This window comes from Hippopotamus amphibius, chromosome 4 (assembly GCF_030028045.1).
Source record: "Hippopotamus amphibius kiboko isolate mHipAmp2 chromosome 4, mHipAmp2.hap2, whole genome shotgun sequence".
NCBI classification, from domain to species: Eukaryota; Metazoa; Chordata; class Mammalia; order Artiodactyla; family Hippopotamidae; genus Hippopotamus; species Hippopotamus amphibius.
In genome coordinates this window covers 89,262,976-89,279,832 of record NC_080189.1, presented here as the reverse complement: position 1 = coordinate 89,279,832, position 16,857 = coordinate 89,262,976, and the positions used below count along the sequence as shown (strand labels likewise).

The window sequence follows — 16,857 nt, the reverse complement described above, 5'->3', positions numbered from 1 at the left end:
AAGTTGGAAAAAAAAATCTTAAGAATATTAAATGGTATATGTAGTATGGTCACAGAGAAGCATCAAAAATATTAGCAGAGATAGCCTTTAGAGGAATGGGACTATAGGAAGGCTGAACATAATAATGGAAAGACCACAGTTTGAATGCCCCTTCCCACTTTCCTAAAGGTAAGGCATTCTTCATTATTATTCTATAATTTCCAAATTTGAAACACAAACATTATCACTTCATAATTGAATAGGGTTATAATACAGTAGCTAATTAACCCTAAGGTTCAGTTTTAAAATGCTAAAAACTTAAAAATCCATTTTAAATCATCAGAATTTAAGAATAACAGAAGAGTTAGAATCTATCAACTGATCTCCTATTCTCTCTCCATGGCAAAGGGGACAAAGTTTCCCTCCAGTCTTTGAGTCAAGGGAAAAATAGGCACCAACTAGCAGCCTTAATTATAGCTATTGCTTATCAAGTCACAGAATAAAAAAAGCAAGCACTATAAAAGAACAGCCTTAGTCATCAAATCTCAAATGTAGAATCACCTAGCTATCCCGATGTATTACGGAAGAAAAAGGAAACTCATTTAGTCCTGGAGAAATGAAATCTCCAATAGGAATCCCTGACTCATCCCCAAAGCATGAACCCTAAGGCTACTTCCCCTGTACAGGAGTTCAGAGACTGGGCACTTGCTCTGATGGCCTGCATCACCAAACAATGCTCTTTCCTGACAGGATATGCCCATGGATGACACGATGACTAGCATGCAAAGGAGAAGTAGCCAGGGACCACACCACCTCTTCTTTCACAACCAAAATAAGACTGTATAAGACTAGTTTTAAACATTTAAAATATTCTAAGTAAATATTTTCTTCTATTTTTGCTGCAGAGTAGTAAAAGGGGGACCCTGTCCAATTATTGTGATATCATTCCAAAGATCCCAACACATTCAAAATCCTCAATAGCAAAAAGGGAGCATGTCTTCTTTTCGACATTTTCAGATCAAAAAAAAAGTAATTTTTCAAATACATAGGCTAAATATCAAGAGAAAATCTTTAAAATAAGGCATAAATTATTTAATAAGCATTTTTTCCACCTTCAAAAGATACTAACAAAACCTAACTTCTAGCCTGTATCATTGGTCTAGGGAGGCAGGACTCACAAAGCTCAACAATACTGTTATAATATTGTGTAAGGTCAAGCGTTAAGAATTTTAACGCTAAAGCTTTATTAGACAGAAGTCTCTTTAAAATGTGAAAAAGTATTTCAGCACTAAAAGCCATTTCACCTGCACCTTGTAAACAATTAAACTGTACTTTGAAACAAAAACTAGCCAATGTTTGCTGCTCACTCATTTTTATACTCATTAACCGTGTATCCTTTTTACCGTCGAGAATTTCTAAGTTAAGTGGTTATTCTTGGAGGTATATCTTGTCCAGGAGCAAAAATTTCCCTAGCTTATTTCCCATTCCCAAACCCCGCCAAAGCTAAGGAGCAGCCACTTCCCAGAGTCCCACTTCCTTTTCCATTCCTCAGACCTCCAGGGTTTCCAACGCCCCAGTCTTGCGCAATATCCGCAGGAGCAGCAGCCGCAACCACCGCCTCCTAAACCGAGAAACAACCCTAAAGGGAACATTGTCCAGCAGAAAAATAAAGGGTGGGGGGGCCATGGAGGAAGTCGACTTCTGGTCCCACGTCTCCGGATCTGACCCCCGCGTAGTGATGGTTCAAGAGCAATTCCATGACCAATACTTTTAACCTCCTCTCCAGCCCGCCTGCACAAGCAGAGGGCGGAAGGCGGGGGGGGGGGGGGGGGGGGGTCGATGCGGGGGGGGGGAGACTTAGAAGGTTATCTCCCAGTTCAGGGCTTCGGCCCGTACGGTCGCCTCCGCCCCACCAGGACTATTGTTCCCAAGTTCCCCACCCCCACCCCGGATAGGAAGTGATAGTCACATCCCCTCAGCCTTCGGCAACATCCCCTAGAGAGTCTGAAGTAGGCTTCCTTCAGGATAACCACGCACCCCCCACCCCTACCTCCCGCCTCTCCACAGACACTTACCCCCTCAACCTCAAGCCACGCTGACCCCAACACCATCTCAAACCTGGGTCTCGAGAGACAAGAGTGGAAACGGGGGTAAATGGAAATTGAGCAAACCACGAGATTTCTCATGGACAATCCTCTCCCATGTATTGGAGATAATTACGAATCCGAGAACGGCGAAGTCCTACCTTGCCCACTCCCGAGACCAGCTTCAGCAAAGGGACCCCAAGAGTGAACTGCAACCTTAATAGCCCCGTTCCTCCGTCAGCCGCGACCCGCTCTCCTCCCTGCCTCGACCCTCCCTGGAAGGGCGGGCTGGATGGTGAGGAGGTGAGGAGAGACGAGCCCCCCGGCCTGTACCTCATTCGCCTCCGGCTCCCGGCCCGAGAAACAATAGGTGGTCGCGGGCGGCGGGGCTGAGTGCGGGCTCGGCCCGGCGGCCTCTCCCTTCGCGTCCCGGACGCCGCCGGAGGGGGCCGCGAACGCGGGAGGAGGAAAGGAGGACGAGGGGCGGAGGCGACCTCACCTCCCGCCGGCCTCCGAGTCCACCCGGCCCTTGGGGCTGGCGCGCGCCCCCTCCGCCCCTCTGCTTGCAGCCGCACACAAAGCGCTGGCGGCCCCGGCCGGCCGGGCGAGGCGGCAGTGGGCTCCGGTGCCGGCGAGAGGAGGCGACAGCGAGGGGAGGGACTCACCATGAAGTCCCGGGCGAAGTTGTCTTCCCCATTGTGGTCCGGACTCTTCATGGCCTGGACCCTCTGGATGAATTTCCTCAGGATCTCCACTTGCTCCATCCTCCCGCGTCCCACCGGCCGCGGTCGCCGGCCCCCCCGCCGCCCTCCCGCCCGGCGCAGAGCCCGCTCAGTCTTCCCCAGCTCGCTCTCCCTACCCGTCCCCTCTCACTCGACCTCCGCCGCTCCCTACTCCTCCCCACCGCCCAAGGCGGCGGCAGCGGCGGCACCGGCCGGGCTCCGGATCCTACAACTTCCAGGAGCAGCCGCCGCTCTCCCACAGTACGAGGCAGCCGCTGCGGCTAGCGCCAACCCCAACCCCCAGCTTGCTCCATCCTCCTTCCCCGCCCTCCTCCTGCTCCGTCGGAGGCGCCGCCACCGCCTTAGGAACACGGCTCTCCGATCGCCCTGCCCTCCCCCACCCCTTCCCGGTTCCTCCTTCCCTCCCTCCCGACTTGCAGCCGCAGCCGCCTCTCCCCACGGGCGCGCACCCGCCGCCACCCAGACGCGCGGGCCCGCGCAGCGGCTCAGTCCCCGGGGCTACGCCGAGACGAGCCGCCCCCGCCCGCCCCGCCCCGCCCCGCCCCGCCCCCAAGCCCGCCCCGCCGGCTCTGGCCCGGGTAGGAGTGGCTGGAAAGCGCTTCGGCTTTCGGCTGGGAGACTTGACTCCACTTCCGGGGCGTGGTCCCGCCCGGGCAGCTCCTTGGTCTAAGGATCGCTGGCCGAGGGGAGTTCGCCTCAGCCGGACAAACCGGCTCAGTCTCACTGAGTAGGACTTGAGTTGGAAACTGCGATCTCACCGCCTATTAGTGGGAAAAGCGTATTTCTAGAGTGCTTCCGCCCGCCGCCAGCCATGGGCTGGAACTACATGTCCCGGCCGGCAGGAGTCCAGGAGTGGGGGCCGGGGAGGGCGGCGGTGAGAAGAGAGGCATGCTGGGAACTGTAGTAGTGTCATCTCCACGTTCGCAGCAGGTATGTCTTCATCTTAATGTTGAGGGCAATTAGACCTTGGCACTTTGGCAATTAGACCTTGGCACTTAGGCCAAGAGAAACGAAATGGTTCTTCAGTGATAGGGCTTTTGCTTTTTGCAAATCTATCTAAACCCCGGCGAGTGAGCGCCTGAGATTCAGAGTTTGTCCTAATACTTACCACGCATATATTTGCTGAATTGAAAGGAATTTGACTTCTTGCCTTTAGATTCGCAGCACCTCAGAACTGAATAATAGATTTTTTTTCTCCGTAGAATGCATCTTTGTAAGTCTTCTAGTAATCAGAGAAATCTGTCCTAGTCTAATTCACCATTTTACAAAGAAAGCGTTTGCCCATGGTCCCCCAGGGTATTCTCAGCAGAGCCCAAACTAGAACTCAGATCCTTTTGCTTTCACTACAACACCATATGTTGCCTTTTACTACGGAGTGTAAACTTGTGATAATGTGCCTGATCCGTGAACTTCTTTTGGTCACTTATACCCACAACGGTTTTTACAGATCAGATTGGTCAGGCAATTTAGTTAAAATAGGAAATATCAGTGGTAGGCCCCTTTCCCCAGATGAATGTTTAGAAGCACCTTGGAATTTAATGATAAACTTCTTGATAACACAACTGACATATACCAATCTACCCTTCTTCTCAGAAATAACCATTTCCAGAGGAGCCCTTCCAAATGTCTTTCTATGCATTTTTATAAAGGTATGTAAATTCACTTAGAGGAATAGTTTAATTTCTAAGGTAAGCTTTATTTAAAACAAGGGTCTGGAATATTTTACTTTAATCACACTAATCAGACTCAGTTTCACTGGATATGAGAAAAGATTAGGATCTGGGTTTGATCACCTACAAATATAGTTCACTATAGAATACCCTTTTCCTCCAGAACTAGGAGAGAAATTAGACTGTGGGCAGAGAAGTGGGCAGATGATCAGGACTGCCTCTACTTTTGATATGTCAAAAGAATGTGCAAATCAGTTGGTGATTGATAAAGACTATATGCTGGACAAGCTGTGTAACCGTCTAGTGACAGTTGGGTGGGAAGTGTTACTTGTTTGAGTTACTGAGTCCTATTTTGGCTAGTGGTTTTGCAGTTTCTTGTTTTTTTATTTTAACTTTTCCTCTTATTGCAAGCTTCTCTCTCTTTCTTGCAACATTAGTGTCCTTTGCATTCTCAGCAGCTACCTTTGGCATCTCATTTAGGTTAGGGAAAACAAATGTAAAGTGCCTTGGTGGATTTCAGGTCTTTTGGAAAGACTTTCCTCTTTTTAATATATTTAAGTCTTGTTTCAATCTACAGATATTTTTGTGCACCTCAAAATATGAGGGGTGTCCTGCACTGTTGGTGGGACTGTAAGTTGGTACAGCCACTATGGAAAACAATTTGGAGGTTCCTTAAAAAACTACAAATAGAACTACCATATGATCCAGTAATCCCACTCCTGGGCATATACCCAAAGAAAACCATAATCCCAAAAGAAACGTGTACCATAATGTTTATTGCAGCACTATTTACAATAGCCAGGACATGGAAGCAACCGAAATGCCCATCAACAAATGAATGGATACAGAAGATGTGGCATATATATACAATGGAATATTACTCAGCTATAAAAAGGGATGAGATGGAGCTATATGTAATGAGGTGGATAGAACTACAATCTGTCATACAGAGTGAAGTAAGTCAGAAAGAGAAGGACAAATATTGTATGCTAACTCACATATACGGAATCTAAAAATGGTACTGATGAACTCAGTGACAAGAACAAGGATGCAGATACAGAGAATGGACTGGAGAACTCGAGGTATGGGAGGGGGCGGGGGGTGAAGGGGAAACAGACGAAGCGAGAGAGTAGCACAGACATATATATTCTACCAATTGCAAAATAGATAGTCAATGGGAAGTTGTTGTATAACAAAGGGATTCCAACTCGAGGATGGAAGATGCCTTAGAGGACTGGGGCAGGGAAGGTGGGGGGGGACTTGAGGGGGGGAGTCAAGGAAGGGAGGGAATACGGGGATGTGTGTATAAAAACAGATGATTGAACTTGGTGTACCCCCAAAAAAATAAAATAAAATAAAAAAAGCAAAAAAAAAAAAATATGAGGGGTGGTGCTATGTGAGGACAGAGGGAGATAAAAAAATTTCTCAGAGATGGCTTCTTCTAGAGATTATAGCTTATTCCAGGAGACAGGAAAAACAATAAAATCTTGGTTACTGTAAGTTAATAAATGCCAAATGAGTGATACAGACAATGAGTGGTTTAACAGTTCTAAGAAGAGAGAATTATGAACTGGGTTGTCAGCATGAAATGGTCACAGAGGACCTTGAAGGATAAGTGAAATTAGGTTTGAATGGTAAGAAGAACTCCCAGGGAAGAGAAGTGATGAAACAAAAGAGCATGAAGATAGCAAAGCAGAAGTTTGAAGCAGAACTTTTGTATGTGTGTGAAGGCACTGAAGTAGACTAGGACTGGACTCTGGAGAGCATTCAATGTCTGGCTGAAGATTTGGAGTTGATACTGTTGTCAGCGAGAGCCACCAAAGGTTTCTGGGTATAAAAGTGAAATTAGGAAAATATTAATCTGTGTGTGTATGGATAAATTGTGAAGTAATAAGGGGAGAGAATGGAATGAGCACTACTGGGAGCCAATACATGACACAATACAAGCTGAAACTAAGGTCATAGCACTGCAATTACAAAGAACACAGATGGAGGTGAGAGAGACTGAAAGAACTCACAGAACTCGGTGACTAACTGACTTCAGTGGGCAAGAAAGAAGGTGGAATTTAAAAATGACTGAAATTACCAGATTAGAAGAGATCAGAAAGTTTGACAGAACACAGGGCTGTGCATGGTATGGGCAAATGGGGACTTTGGCACAGGTGGTGAGAGAAATGGTCACAACATCTTTGGAGGCAATTTGGCCATAAATGTATCAAAGTGGAAATGTCATGCATGCTATGACTGAAAAATTTATAGATAATATTTACAGCTGTGTATAAACATGTATGCTTTTTGCAGGCTTGTTTGTAACAGCAAGAGTGAAAACAGTGTACCTGCCTAACAAAAGGGCACTGGTTAAAAAACAAAATTGCATATACATAATTAAGTTCTATGAAGCCATTAAAAAATGAAAAAAATAATCTGCTTATTAAATGAGAAAAGCTAGGCACACATTTTGTTTATGGTATTCTTCCATTTATGTAAAAATGGAATGTGGATAAAACATGGATAAAATGCTTGAACATGTGTAGGATACTCCAAAGCCTGTTAGCTGTGATTGCCTCTAGGAGGGCCTTGAGAATCTTTTGGTAGAGAGGATGCAACTTCCAATGTGCATACCCTGTTATATTCTGGCTGTTTTATGATGTGTGTACATTACTTTTCCAAGAAAGTTAAATCTATTTATTAAAAATTTTTTTAGACTTTCAATCCAGACAATAGGAAGGGTGGTGATATCTTTAATAGAAACACACAAATAAAGAAAACAGGAAGCATATCTTGTCTGGGTGACATTTTACAATGATGCAGGCTGTTTCAGAGTGTCCACCTACTCACACCACAGCTTTCAAGGAACATGACTGCCGTGCCCATCCACAGCCACAGCTGAGGGTTTGGGCACTTGACCCAAGTGAACAAAGTCATGTGGACTGGCCGGCAGCCTGTGGCCTGATGTGGAAACATGATCTGGGAGTATCAGTTCTCACTGTTAAGAATCGGAACTTAGACACCTAGTGAGAGTACGTCAGTAAGCCACGAGGGCATAAGCTGAATGCCATGGGGTAGAATTAGGGATTTGACAAACTGAAGCCTTGTGAGAAGAGTAGAAAGTGTGGAGAATCTGGTTAGTCAAGGAAGCAGCATTATCTTGGGAAAGACCATGGGAGAGAGAGGAAGAATCTCTGGAGCAACTTAACTTCCTCATAACTTTTTAGGACAGGTTCTGTTGACACGTATTCCAGAAGTTATTTCTGCTTTTCCTGAAACAGAATAGGGCAGTAATAAAGAGCATGGGCTCTGAAATGAGACAGATGAAGATTAAAAAACCCGTTCCATTTCTTATTCGGGGCAAATCACTTAACCTCTCTAAGCCTCAGTTTCATCTTCTAGGAAAGCTGCCTGGTGCTGTCTTAACGAGGTGTGCTTCAGAATTAGTGTGCTACACCTTACACTTGCTTATAGAAAACACAAAATAAGAACTGGTTAAAGAATTAATGATTTCCAGACCTTTTACTTTTTTACCCTATGTCTCTTCTTTCAGCTCTTTTCCTACTCGCTAGCCACCTACACTCTGGGTACATACATGAGGAATGTGAAGAAAGCCAAATACTGTTTTCAGAAATCTTCCTTCTTCTTAGTACTTTTGTAAAGGTTTGAATGAGAGTTTATAACAAATAATCCAAAAACAGGTTCAGAATTATTTACCTATTTCATATTCATAGTATCCCTTCCCCTCCTAGCTCAGGTAGAAGTAATGCTTTATATCTGTGTAGAAATTGTGACTTTCGGAGTATCATTACATCTGTTCTCTCGTAAAAACTATCTTTGTATGTCTTTCATGGCATCATAGCTCTTTGTGAGTTCTGTTTCTTTTTACAACCATGGAAAGTAATTTGGCATCATTGTCCTCATTAATAGATGAAAAACTAAATAAAACCTGGAAGTGAACATGACTAGCTCATGTGAAAAACAAATGTCAGATGCATGGCCAGAAGCCCACAGGTCCTGACTTTCTAGCTTGTTGCATAAACCACTGAGTCACAGTGCTTTTTTACCTGGTATAAGTGAAACTGCAGATGAAGAGTCAAACCATTCCTAAGATTCTCCCAAAGTAGCGCTTCTAATATTAACCTGTCATTTCATGCTGCATTCCTCAGTCTCCATACTCTCAAACTTAAGGACTCAAAGCTGAGAAGTTATGGGAGCATGGATCAGAAAGGAGGGAGGGAAATTCTTCTCTACTTTATTCCTGGTATTCTTTACTCCCTCATTCCTAAACCTAGTTATAGCAACAAAGCTGTTCACCATTTTTAAATATGTGACTTTATTGTTAAAATACGAAATCCAGTTTATAGGGAAACTGGGGGGAAAAGGAGCATATCTTTTTAGTCTACGGAAGCATAAGATTTTTAGAAGAAAGGCATATAAAAATGGAGAGAAATTTGGAAAGAATGAAATATTTTTAATATATATTTCTAAAGTTAACATATCCGAGTTTTTTTTCACACATTACTCCCTGTTTCTTCTCATAACTCTACCCTAAAGTAGGCAGGCTGGGTAGTATCATCTCTGTCTTTATTTATGCATTAGAATACTCATAGGGATAGTAATGCCTAAGCTTAGAGAAATTAAATAATTTGCCCAAGGTCATATAGATGGCAGAACTGAAACCAAAACCCAGGTTGTTCTCCACTCAGTGGAAGCTTCAGAGTGTTACACAACAAAGGCTAAATAGTGTAATAATAAATACTAACTGCAGGAGAATACTGTAATTCACCCTCTTCTGTAAATTTTCTATCTCATATTTCTCATGCTGTTTCATTTAACAATCTAAGAAACATTAAAATTTTATAAATAACTTCAAAGTCAAGTACTACCTGAGCATCTAATTAGTGATCCTTCAACCTGATGACATTTAGTTTCTGTATTCAGGAATGGATCATTAACAAGGGCTGTGACATATGATTGCACCATATATAAAATCCATCCAGTATATTGGTTGGTCTTAGGTCCAACTATCAGCAAAAAGCCATAAAACAAAATAAGCAAAAAAATCCTTTCATTCAGTGACTGCTATTATTTTAAATTAAAAATAAATTGTCCTCCCCCCACCCCCTGCCACACACAATGCACCAGCCCTGACGAGCCAGCTGGCCCGCCTGGCTCCTCTCCCTTGCCCCAGTGGGCAGGCGGGCTGCCCTAAGGAGGTGGGGAGGGGAGGGTCAGGCCTGCCGAAGAGCAGACATTGATCCCCAACTTCTGCACGGCACACGGAAGAGCACGCAGTCGGACCTGGCCTTCTTCAGATTCCTGCAGGATCCAGCCAGATGCCAGAAATGGGTAGAGAATTGTAGGAGAGCAGATTTAGAAGATAAAACACCTGATCAGCCAAATAAACATTAACGATTGTGTGCCAAACACTTTGAGATTTCTATAATCTGTAGAACAAGTCCTTATAGGACAGTTCTTTGAGATAATGCAATACCAACAATATTTGATCTTACCAGCCATTTGAATAGTCCACATAGTAGACACAAAATGAATAAAAGAATCGAGTGAAGATGAAACCAGGACACTGAAACAGAAAAAAATTGATGAAACCTCTGAACAGGAACCAAAACATAAGGAAATAAACATCAGCAATGCTCAGAACCCCAGTGCAGAAGAAGGGGGTGAAGAGCAGGATGAAGACATTTTACCTTTAACCCTTGAAGAAAAGGAAAACAAAGAATACTTAAAATCTTTATTTGAAACTTTGATTCTTATGGGAAAACAAAACATACCTCTGGATGAACATGAAGCAGATGAAATCTTAGAAGGTCTCTTTACTCCTGATAACTTTCAAGCACTGCTGGCGTGCCAGATCAATTCTGGTGAAGAGGTTTTGAGAAAGCGCTTTGAGACAACACAGCAGTTAACACATTGTTCTGTTTGAAACAGTAGAAACAGATGCTAGAGATCTGTGAGAGATGCATTCAGGAAGAAACCCTCAGGAAAGTGAGACTCTCACTTCTTTTCCGTCATCACTGATGATGTGGCAGACATAGCAGGGGAAGAGCACCTGCCTGTGTTGGTGGGGTTTGTTGATGAAGCTTACAACCTGAGAGGGGAATTTGTGAGCCTCTTGCCTTATGAAGCTGATGCAGAAATTTTGGCTGTAAAATTTCACACTGTGATAACTGAGAAGTGGCGATTAAACATGGAGTACTATCGTGGCCAGTTCTACATTGTGTCCAGTGGATTTTCTTCCAAAATGAAAGTTGTTGCTTCTAGATTTTTAGAGAAATGTCCCCAAGCTATCTACACACTCTGCTCTTCCTGTGCCTTGGCAGGATGTGGTTGGCAAAATCAGTGGCTGTTTTGGGAGTATCTGTCACATTAGGAACAATCGAGGAAGTTTGTTCTTTTTTCCATCAATCACTACAACTGCTTTTAGAGCTTGACAATGTAATTTCTCTCCTCTTTTAGAACAATGAAGAAAGGGGCAAAGAATTAAAGGAAATTTGCCGTTCTCTGTGGACAGGCAGGCATGATGCTTTTGAAATCTTAGTGGACCTCCTACACACACTTGCTTTATGTTTAGATGGTATAAATAGTGACACAAATGTTAGATTGAATAACTGTATAACTGGCCGAGCATTTGTACTCTGTAGTGCAGTAACAGATCTTTATTTCATCATTACCATTGTTGTTCTTAAAAATATTCTAATCTTTTACAAGAGCCTTTGGGAAAAATCTTCAGGGGCAAATATCTGATGTGTTCTTTGCAGCCAGCAGCTTGATTGCAGTGTTGCAATCACTAAATGAAGTGATAGAAAATATCAAAGTTTATCATGAATTTTGGTTTGAGGAAGCCACAGATTTGGCAACCAAACTCCATACTCAGATGAAGCTCCCAGGGAAATTTCCTAGAGCTCAGCACAGTAACCTGGAATCTTAACTAACCACTGAGAGTTACTATAAAGAAACTCTACATGTTCCAACAGTGGAACACATTATTCAGAAACTGAAAAATGTATTCTCAGAACAGCACCTCAAAGCTCTTAAATGCTTATCACTGGTACCTTCTGTCATGGGACAGTTCAATTTAATACATCAGAGGAGCACCATGCTTACATGTGCAGAGGTGACTTACCTAATCCTGACACGCTCTCTGCTGAGCTACATTGTTGGAGAAATCAAGTGGAGACACAGAGGGAAAGATATGGAACTTACATCAACTATTTATGAAGCCCTTCATCTGCCAGACATCATGTTTCTTCCTAATGTTTATGCATTGCTGCAAGTACTATGTATTCTTCCTGTGATGAAGGTTGAGAATGAATGCTATGAAAATGGGTGAAAATGGTTCAAAGCATACCTGAGGAACACTTTGACAGACCAAAGATTAAGTAACTTGGCTTTGCTTAAAATAAATTTTTATATAAAACACGATTTGGATTTAATGGTGGATACATATGTTAAACTTTATATAAGTCAGAGCTTCCTACACATAATTCAGAAACCACTGAAAATACCTGAGACTTTTTAAATAGGCTCTTATATTTGATATTTGAAAAAAATCTATAAGAAACTTGAAAATATCTTATAGAAAAGTTGTAGGCCACTTAATCACTGAATATCTTGACCGGTTGGCTTCTCGTTGAGTCTTGGTTAGTCTTCTTTTTTAATCCCCTTTATTGCCAGGACAAGCAACCTGATTCCCTGACCAAAAGTCGGGCCTGAGGATCTGAGGTGGGAGCACTGAGTACAGGATGCTGGACCACTAGAGAATCCCCAGGCACAGGGAAGATTAATTGCTGAGAGCTCTCATGGAGGCTTCTATCAGCTCTCATGGAGGCCTCTATTCTCCCAACTGCCTGCAGCTCACAGCGTTGGATGCCTCACACTAAACAAACAAAACAGGAACACAAGCCTACCCATCAGTACACAGACTACCTAAACTCATACTAAACTTGCAGACACACCAAAACACACCACCTGACACAGCCTTGCTCCTCAGAGGGAAAAGATTTGCTCCACCTACCAGAATGCAGGCCCCAGTCCCTCCCATCAGGAAGCGTATTCAAGACCCTGGACCAATCCCAACACAGAGGGCAGAGAACTACAACCCAGCAGCCTTGGGAAAGGAGACCTCAAATACTGTAAATTAGACAAAATGCAAAACCAAAGAACATCTTGCAGGCAAAGGAGCAAGATAAAATCCCGCAAGACCAAATAATGAAGAAGAAATAGGCAAATTGTCTGAAAAAGAATTCAGAATAATGATAGTAAAGATGATCCAAAATCTCAGAAACAGAATAGAGAAAATACAAAAACATTTTACAAGGACCTAGAAGAACTAAAGAGCAACAAACAGTAATGAACAACACAATAACTGAAAAAAAAAAACTCTAGATGGAATCAATAGCAGAATAACTGAGGCAGAAGAATGAGTAAGTAAGCTGAAGATAGAATGGTGGGAATAACTGCCACAGAGCAGAATAAAGAAAAAAAAAAAATAGAAGAGAATGGAAGGCAGTTTCAGAGGCCTCAGGGACCACATTAAGTGCACCAACATTTGAATTATAGGTGTCCCAGAAGAAGAATTAAAAACGAAAATGTCTGAAAAAATATTTGAAGAGATTATAGTTGAAAATTTTCCCCAACATGGGAAAGGAAATAGTCAATGAAGTCCAAGAAGTGCAGAGTCCTACACAGAACAAACCCAAAGAGAAACACACCAAGACATGTATTAATCAAACTAATACATAAAGAAAAAGTTTCAAAAGCAGCAAGAGAAAAGCAAGGGAATAACATACAAGGGAACCCCCATAAGGCTAACAGCTGATCTTTCTGCAGAAACTGCAGGCCAGCAGGGAGTGGCAGGATATATTTAAAGTGATGAAAGGGAAGAACCTACAGGCAAGAATACTCTATCCAGCAAGGATCTCATTCACGTTTGACATAAAAGCAAAAGTTTTACACACAAGCAAAAGTTAAGAGAATTTAGCACCACCAAACAAGCTTTATAACAATTGCTAAAGGAACTTCTCTAGGCAGGAAACACAAGAGAAGGAAAAAACCTACAAAAACAAACCCAAAACAATTGAGGAAATAGTAATAGTAACATACACATCAATAATTGACTTAAATGTAAATAGATTACATACTCCAATCAAAAGACACAGACTGGCTGAATGGATACAAAAATAAGACCTGTACATATGCTGTCTACAAGAGACCCACTTCAGACCTAGGGACACATACAGACTGAAAGTGAGGGGATGGAAAAAGATATTCCATGCAAATGGAAGTCAAAAGAAAGCTGGAGTAGGAATACTCATATCAGACAAATTAGACTTTAAAATAAAGACTATTACAAGAGACAAGGAAGGACACTACATAAAGATCAAGGGATCAATCCAAGAAGAAGATATAACAATTGTAAATATCTACGCACCCAACATAGGTGCACCTCAATACATAAGGCAAATGCTAATAACCATAAAATGGGAAATTGACAGTAACACAATAATAGTAGGAGATTTTAATACCCCACTTACACCAATGGACAGATCATCCAAACAAAAAATACAGAAACAGAAGCTTTAAATGATACATTAGACCAGATGGACTTAATTGATATTCATAGAATATTCCAAAAGCTACAGAATACACTTTCTTCTCAAGTGCACATGGATCATTCTCCAGGATGGATCACATCTTGGATCACAAATCAAGCCTCAGTAAATTTAAGAAAATTGAAATCATATCAAGCATCTTTCCCAACCACAAAGCTATGAGACTAGATATCAATTGCAGTAAAAAAAAACTGTAAAAAAATACAAACACATGGAGGCTGAACAATATGCTACTAAACAACCAAGAAATCACTGAAGAGATCAAAAAGGAAATAAAAAAATAACTAGTAACAAATGACAATGAAAACACAATGACCAAAAAGCAATGGGATGCAGCAAAAGCAGTTTTAAGAGGGAATTTTATAGCAATACAATCCTACCTCAAGAAACAAGAAAAATCTCGAATAAACAACCTAATCTTACACCTAAAATGGTTAGAGAAAGAAGAACAAAAAACCCCCAAAGTTATCAGAAGGAAAGAAATCATAAAGATGAGATCAGAAATAAATGGGGAAAAAAAACAAAGGAAACAATAGCAAAGATAAATAAAACTAAAAGGTGGTTCTTTGAGAAGATAAACAAAATCGATAAACCATTAGCCGGACTCATCAGGAAAAAAAGGGAGAAGACGCAAATCAACAGAATTAGAAATTAAAAAGAAGAAGTAACAACTGACACTGTAGAAATGCAAAGGATCATGAGAGAATACTATAAGCAACTATATGACAATAAATTGGATAACCTGGAAGAAATGGATAAATTGACTAATTGTATAACAGGTTATTTTAGTTTCTGTTCCGTGGAAAGTGTAAAGCATTCCAACAAAGGGTTTTAATGTAGATTTTTTTTTTTTTTGCACCCATGCTGTTGATTGCTAAATGTAATAGTCTTATCATGACGCTGAATAAATGTCTTTAAAAAAAAAATACTAGCTAACAGAATCCAACAGCACATTAAAAAGATCATACACCATGATCAAGTGGGGTTTATCCCAGGAATGCAAGGATTCTTCAATATATGCAAATCAATCAATGTGATACACCATATTAACAAATTGAAGGATAAAAACCATATGATAATCTCAATAGATACAGGAAAGGCTTTTGACAAAGTTCAACATCCATTTATGATAAAAACTCTCCAGAAAGTGGTCATAGATGGAAATTACCTCAACATAATACAAGCCACATATGACAAACCCATAACCAACATCATTCTCAATGGTGAAAACCTGAAAGCAAAAGTTCCTCTAAGAACAGGAACAAGACAAGAGTGCCCACTCTCACCACTATTGTTCAACATAGTTTTGGAAGTGTTAGCCACAGCAATCAGAGAAGAAAAAGAAATAAAAGGAATCCAAATTGGAAAAGAAGTGAAATTGTCACTCTTTGCAGATGACATGGTATTATACTTAGAAAATCCTAAAGATGCTACCAGAAAATTACTAGAGCTAATTGATGAATTTAGTAAAGTAGCAGGATACAAAATTAATGCACAGAAATCTCTTGCATTCCTATACACTAACAACAAAGAACCAGAGAGAGAAATTAAGGAAACTCTCCCATTTACCACTGCAACAAAAAGAATATAATACCTAGGTAGAAAGCTGCCTAAGGAGGCAAAAGACCTGTATGCAGAAAACTATAAGACACCAATGAAAGAAATCAAAGATGATACAAACAGATGGAGAGATATACCATGTTCCTGGATTGGACAAATCAATATTGTGAAAATGACTATACTACCCAAAGCAATTTACATATTCAATGCAATCCCTATCAAATTACCAATGGCATTTTTTACAGAACTAGAACAAGAAATTTGACAATTTGTATGGAAATGCAAAAGACCCCAAATAGCCAAAGCTATCTTGAGAAGGAAAAACAGAGCTAAAGGAATCAGACTCCCTGACTTCAGACTATACTTCAGGGCTGCAGTGATAAGACAATGTGGTACTGGCAGAAAAACAGAAATATAAATCAATGGAATAGGATAGAGAGCCCAGAGATAAACCCATGCACATATGGTCACCTTATCTTTGACAAAAGGAGGCAAGAATATACAATGGAGAAAAGAGCCTCTTCAATCAGTGGTGCTGGGAAAATTGGACAGCTGCATGTAAAAGAATGAAATTAGAACACTTCCTAACACCATACATAAAGATAAAATGGATTAAAGATCTAAATGTAAAGCAAGACACTGTAAAACTCTTGAGGAAAACATAGGCAGAACACTCTATAACATAAATCAAAGAAAGATCCTTTTCTGACCCACCTCCTAGAATAATAGAAATAAAAACAAAAATAAACAGATGGGACCTAATGAAACTTAAAAGTTTTTGCACAGCAAAAGAAACCATAAACAAGACAAAAGGACAACCCTTAGGATGGGAGAAAATATTTGCCAATGAAGCAATTTGACAAAGGATTAATCTCCAAAATATACAAGCAGCTCATGCAGCTCAATATCAAAAAAACAAACGACCCCATACAAAAATGGGCGGAAGACCTAAATAGACATTTCTCCAGAGAAGACAGATGGCCAACAAACATATGAAAAGATGCTCAACATCACTAATTATTAGAGAAATGCAAATCAAAACCATAGTGAGGTGTCACCTGACACTGGTCAGAATGGTCATCATCAAAAAATCTAGAAACAATGAATGCTAGAGAGAGTGAGGAGAAAAGGGAACTCTCTTGCACTGTTGGTGGGAATGTAAACTGATACAGCCACTCTGGACAACAGTATGGAATTT

General features: G+C 41.4%; 1 protein-coding gene and 1 pseudogene across 7 annotated transcripts in view; one reads left to right on the top strand and one right to left on the bottom strand.

The window, feature by feature from the left end:
* PTPN12 (protein tyrosine phosphatase non-receptor type 12) overlaps positions 1-3,176 on the bottom strand; it is an 89,032-nt gene extending 85,856 nt beyond the window's left edge. For 6 of the 7 annotated variants that reach the window (XM_057731124.1, XM_057731126.1, XM_057731130.1 and 3 more), the window contains exon 1: positions 2,729-3,176. In XM_057731124.1, the coding sequence (XP_057587107.1) occupies positions 2,729-2,827 (99 nt within the window). In that variant the 5' untranslated portion in view covers positions 2,828-3,176. The remainder of the gene's footprint in view (positions 1-2,728) is intronic. The other variant, XM_057731131.1, reaches the window with a different exon arrangement.
* A 518-nt stretch (positions 3,177-3,694) lies between these two features.
* On the top strand, positions 3,695-11,997 carry LOC130851904 (52 kDa repressor of the inhibitor of the protein kinase-like; annotated as a pseudogene).
* Positions 11,998-16,857: the final 4,860 nt, after the last annotated feature.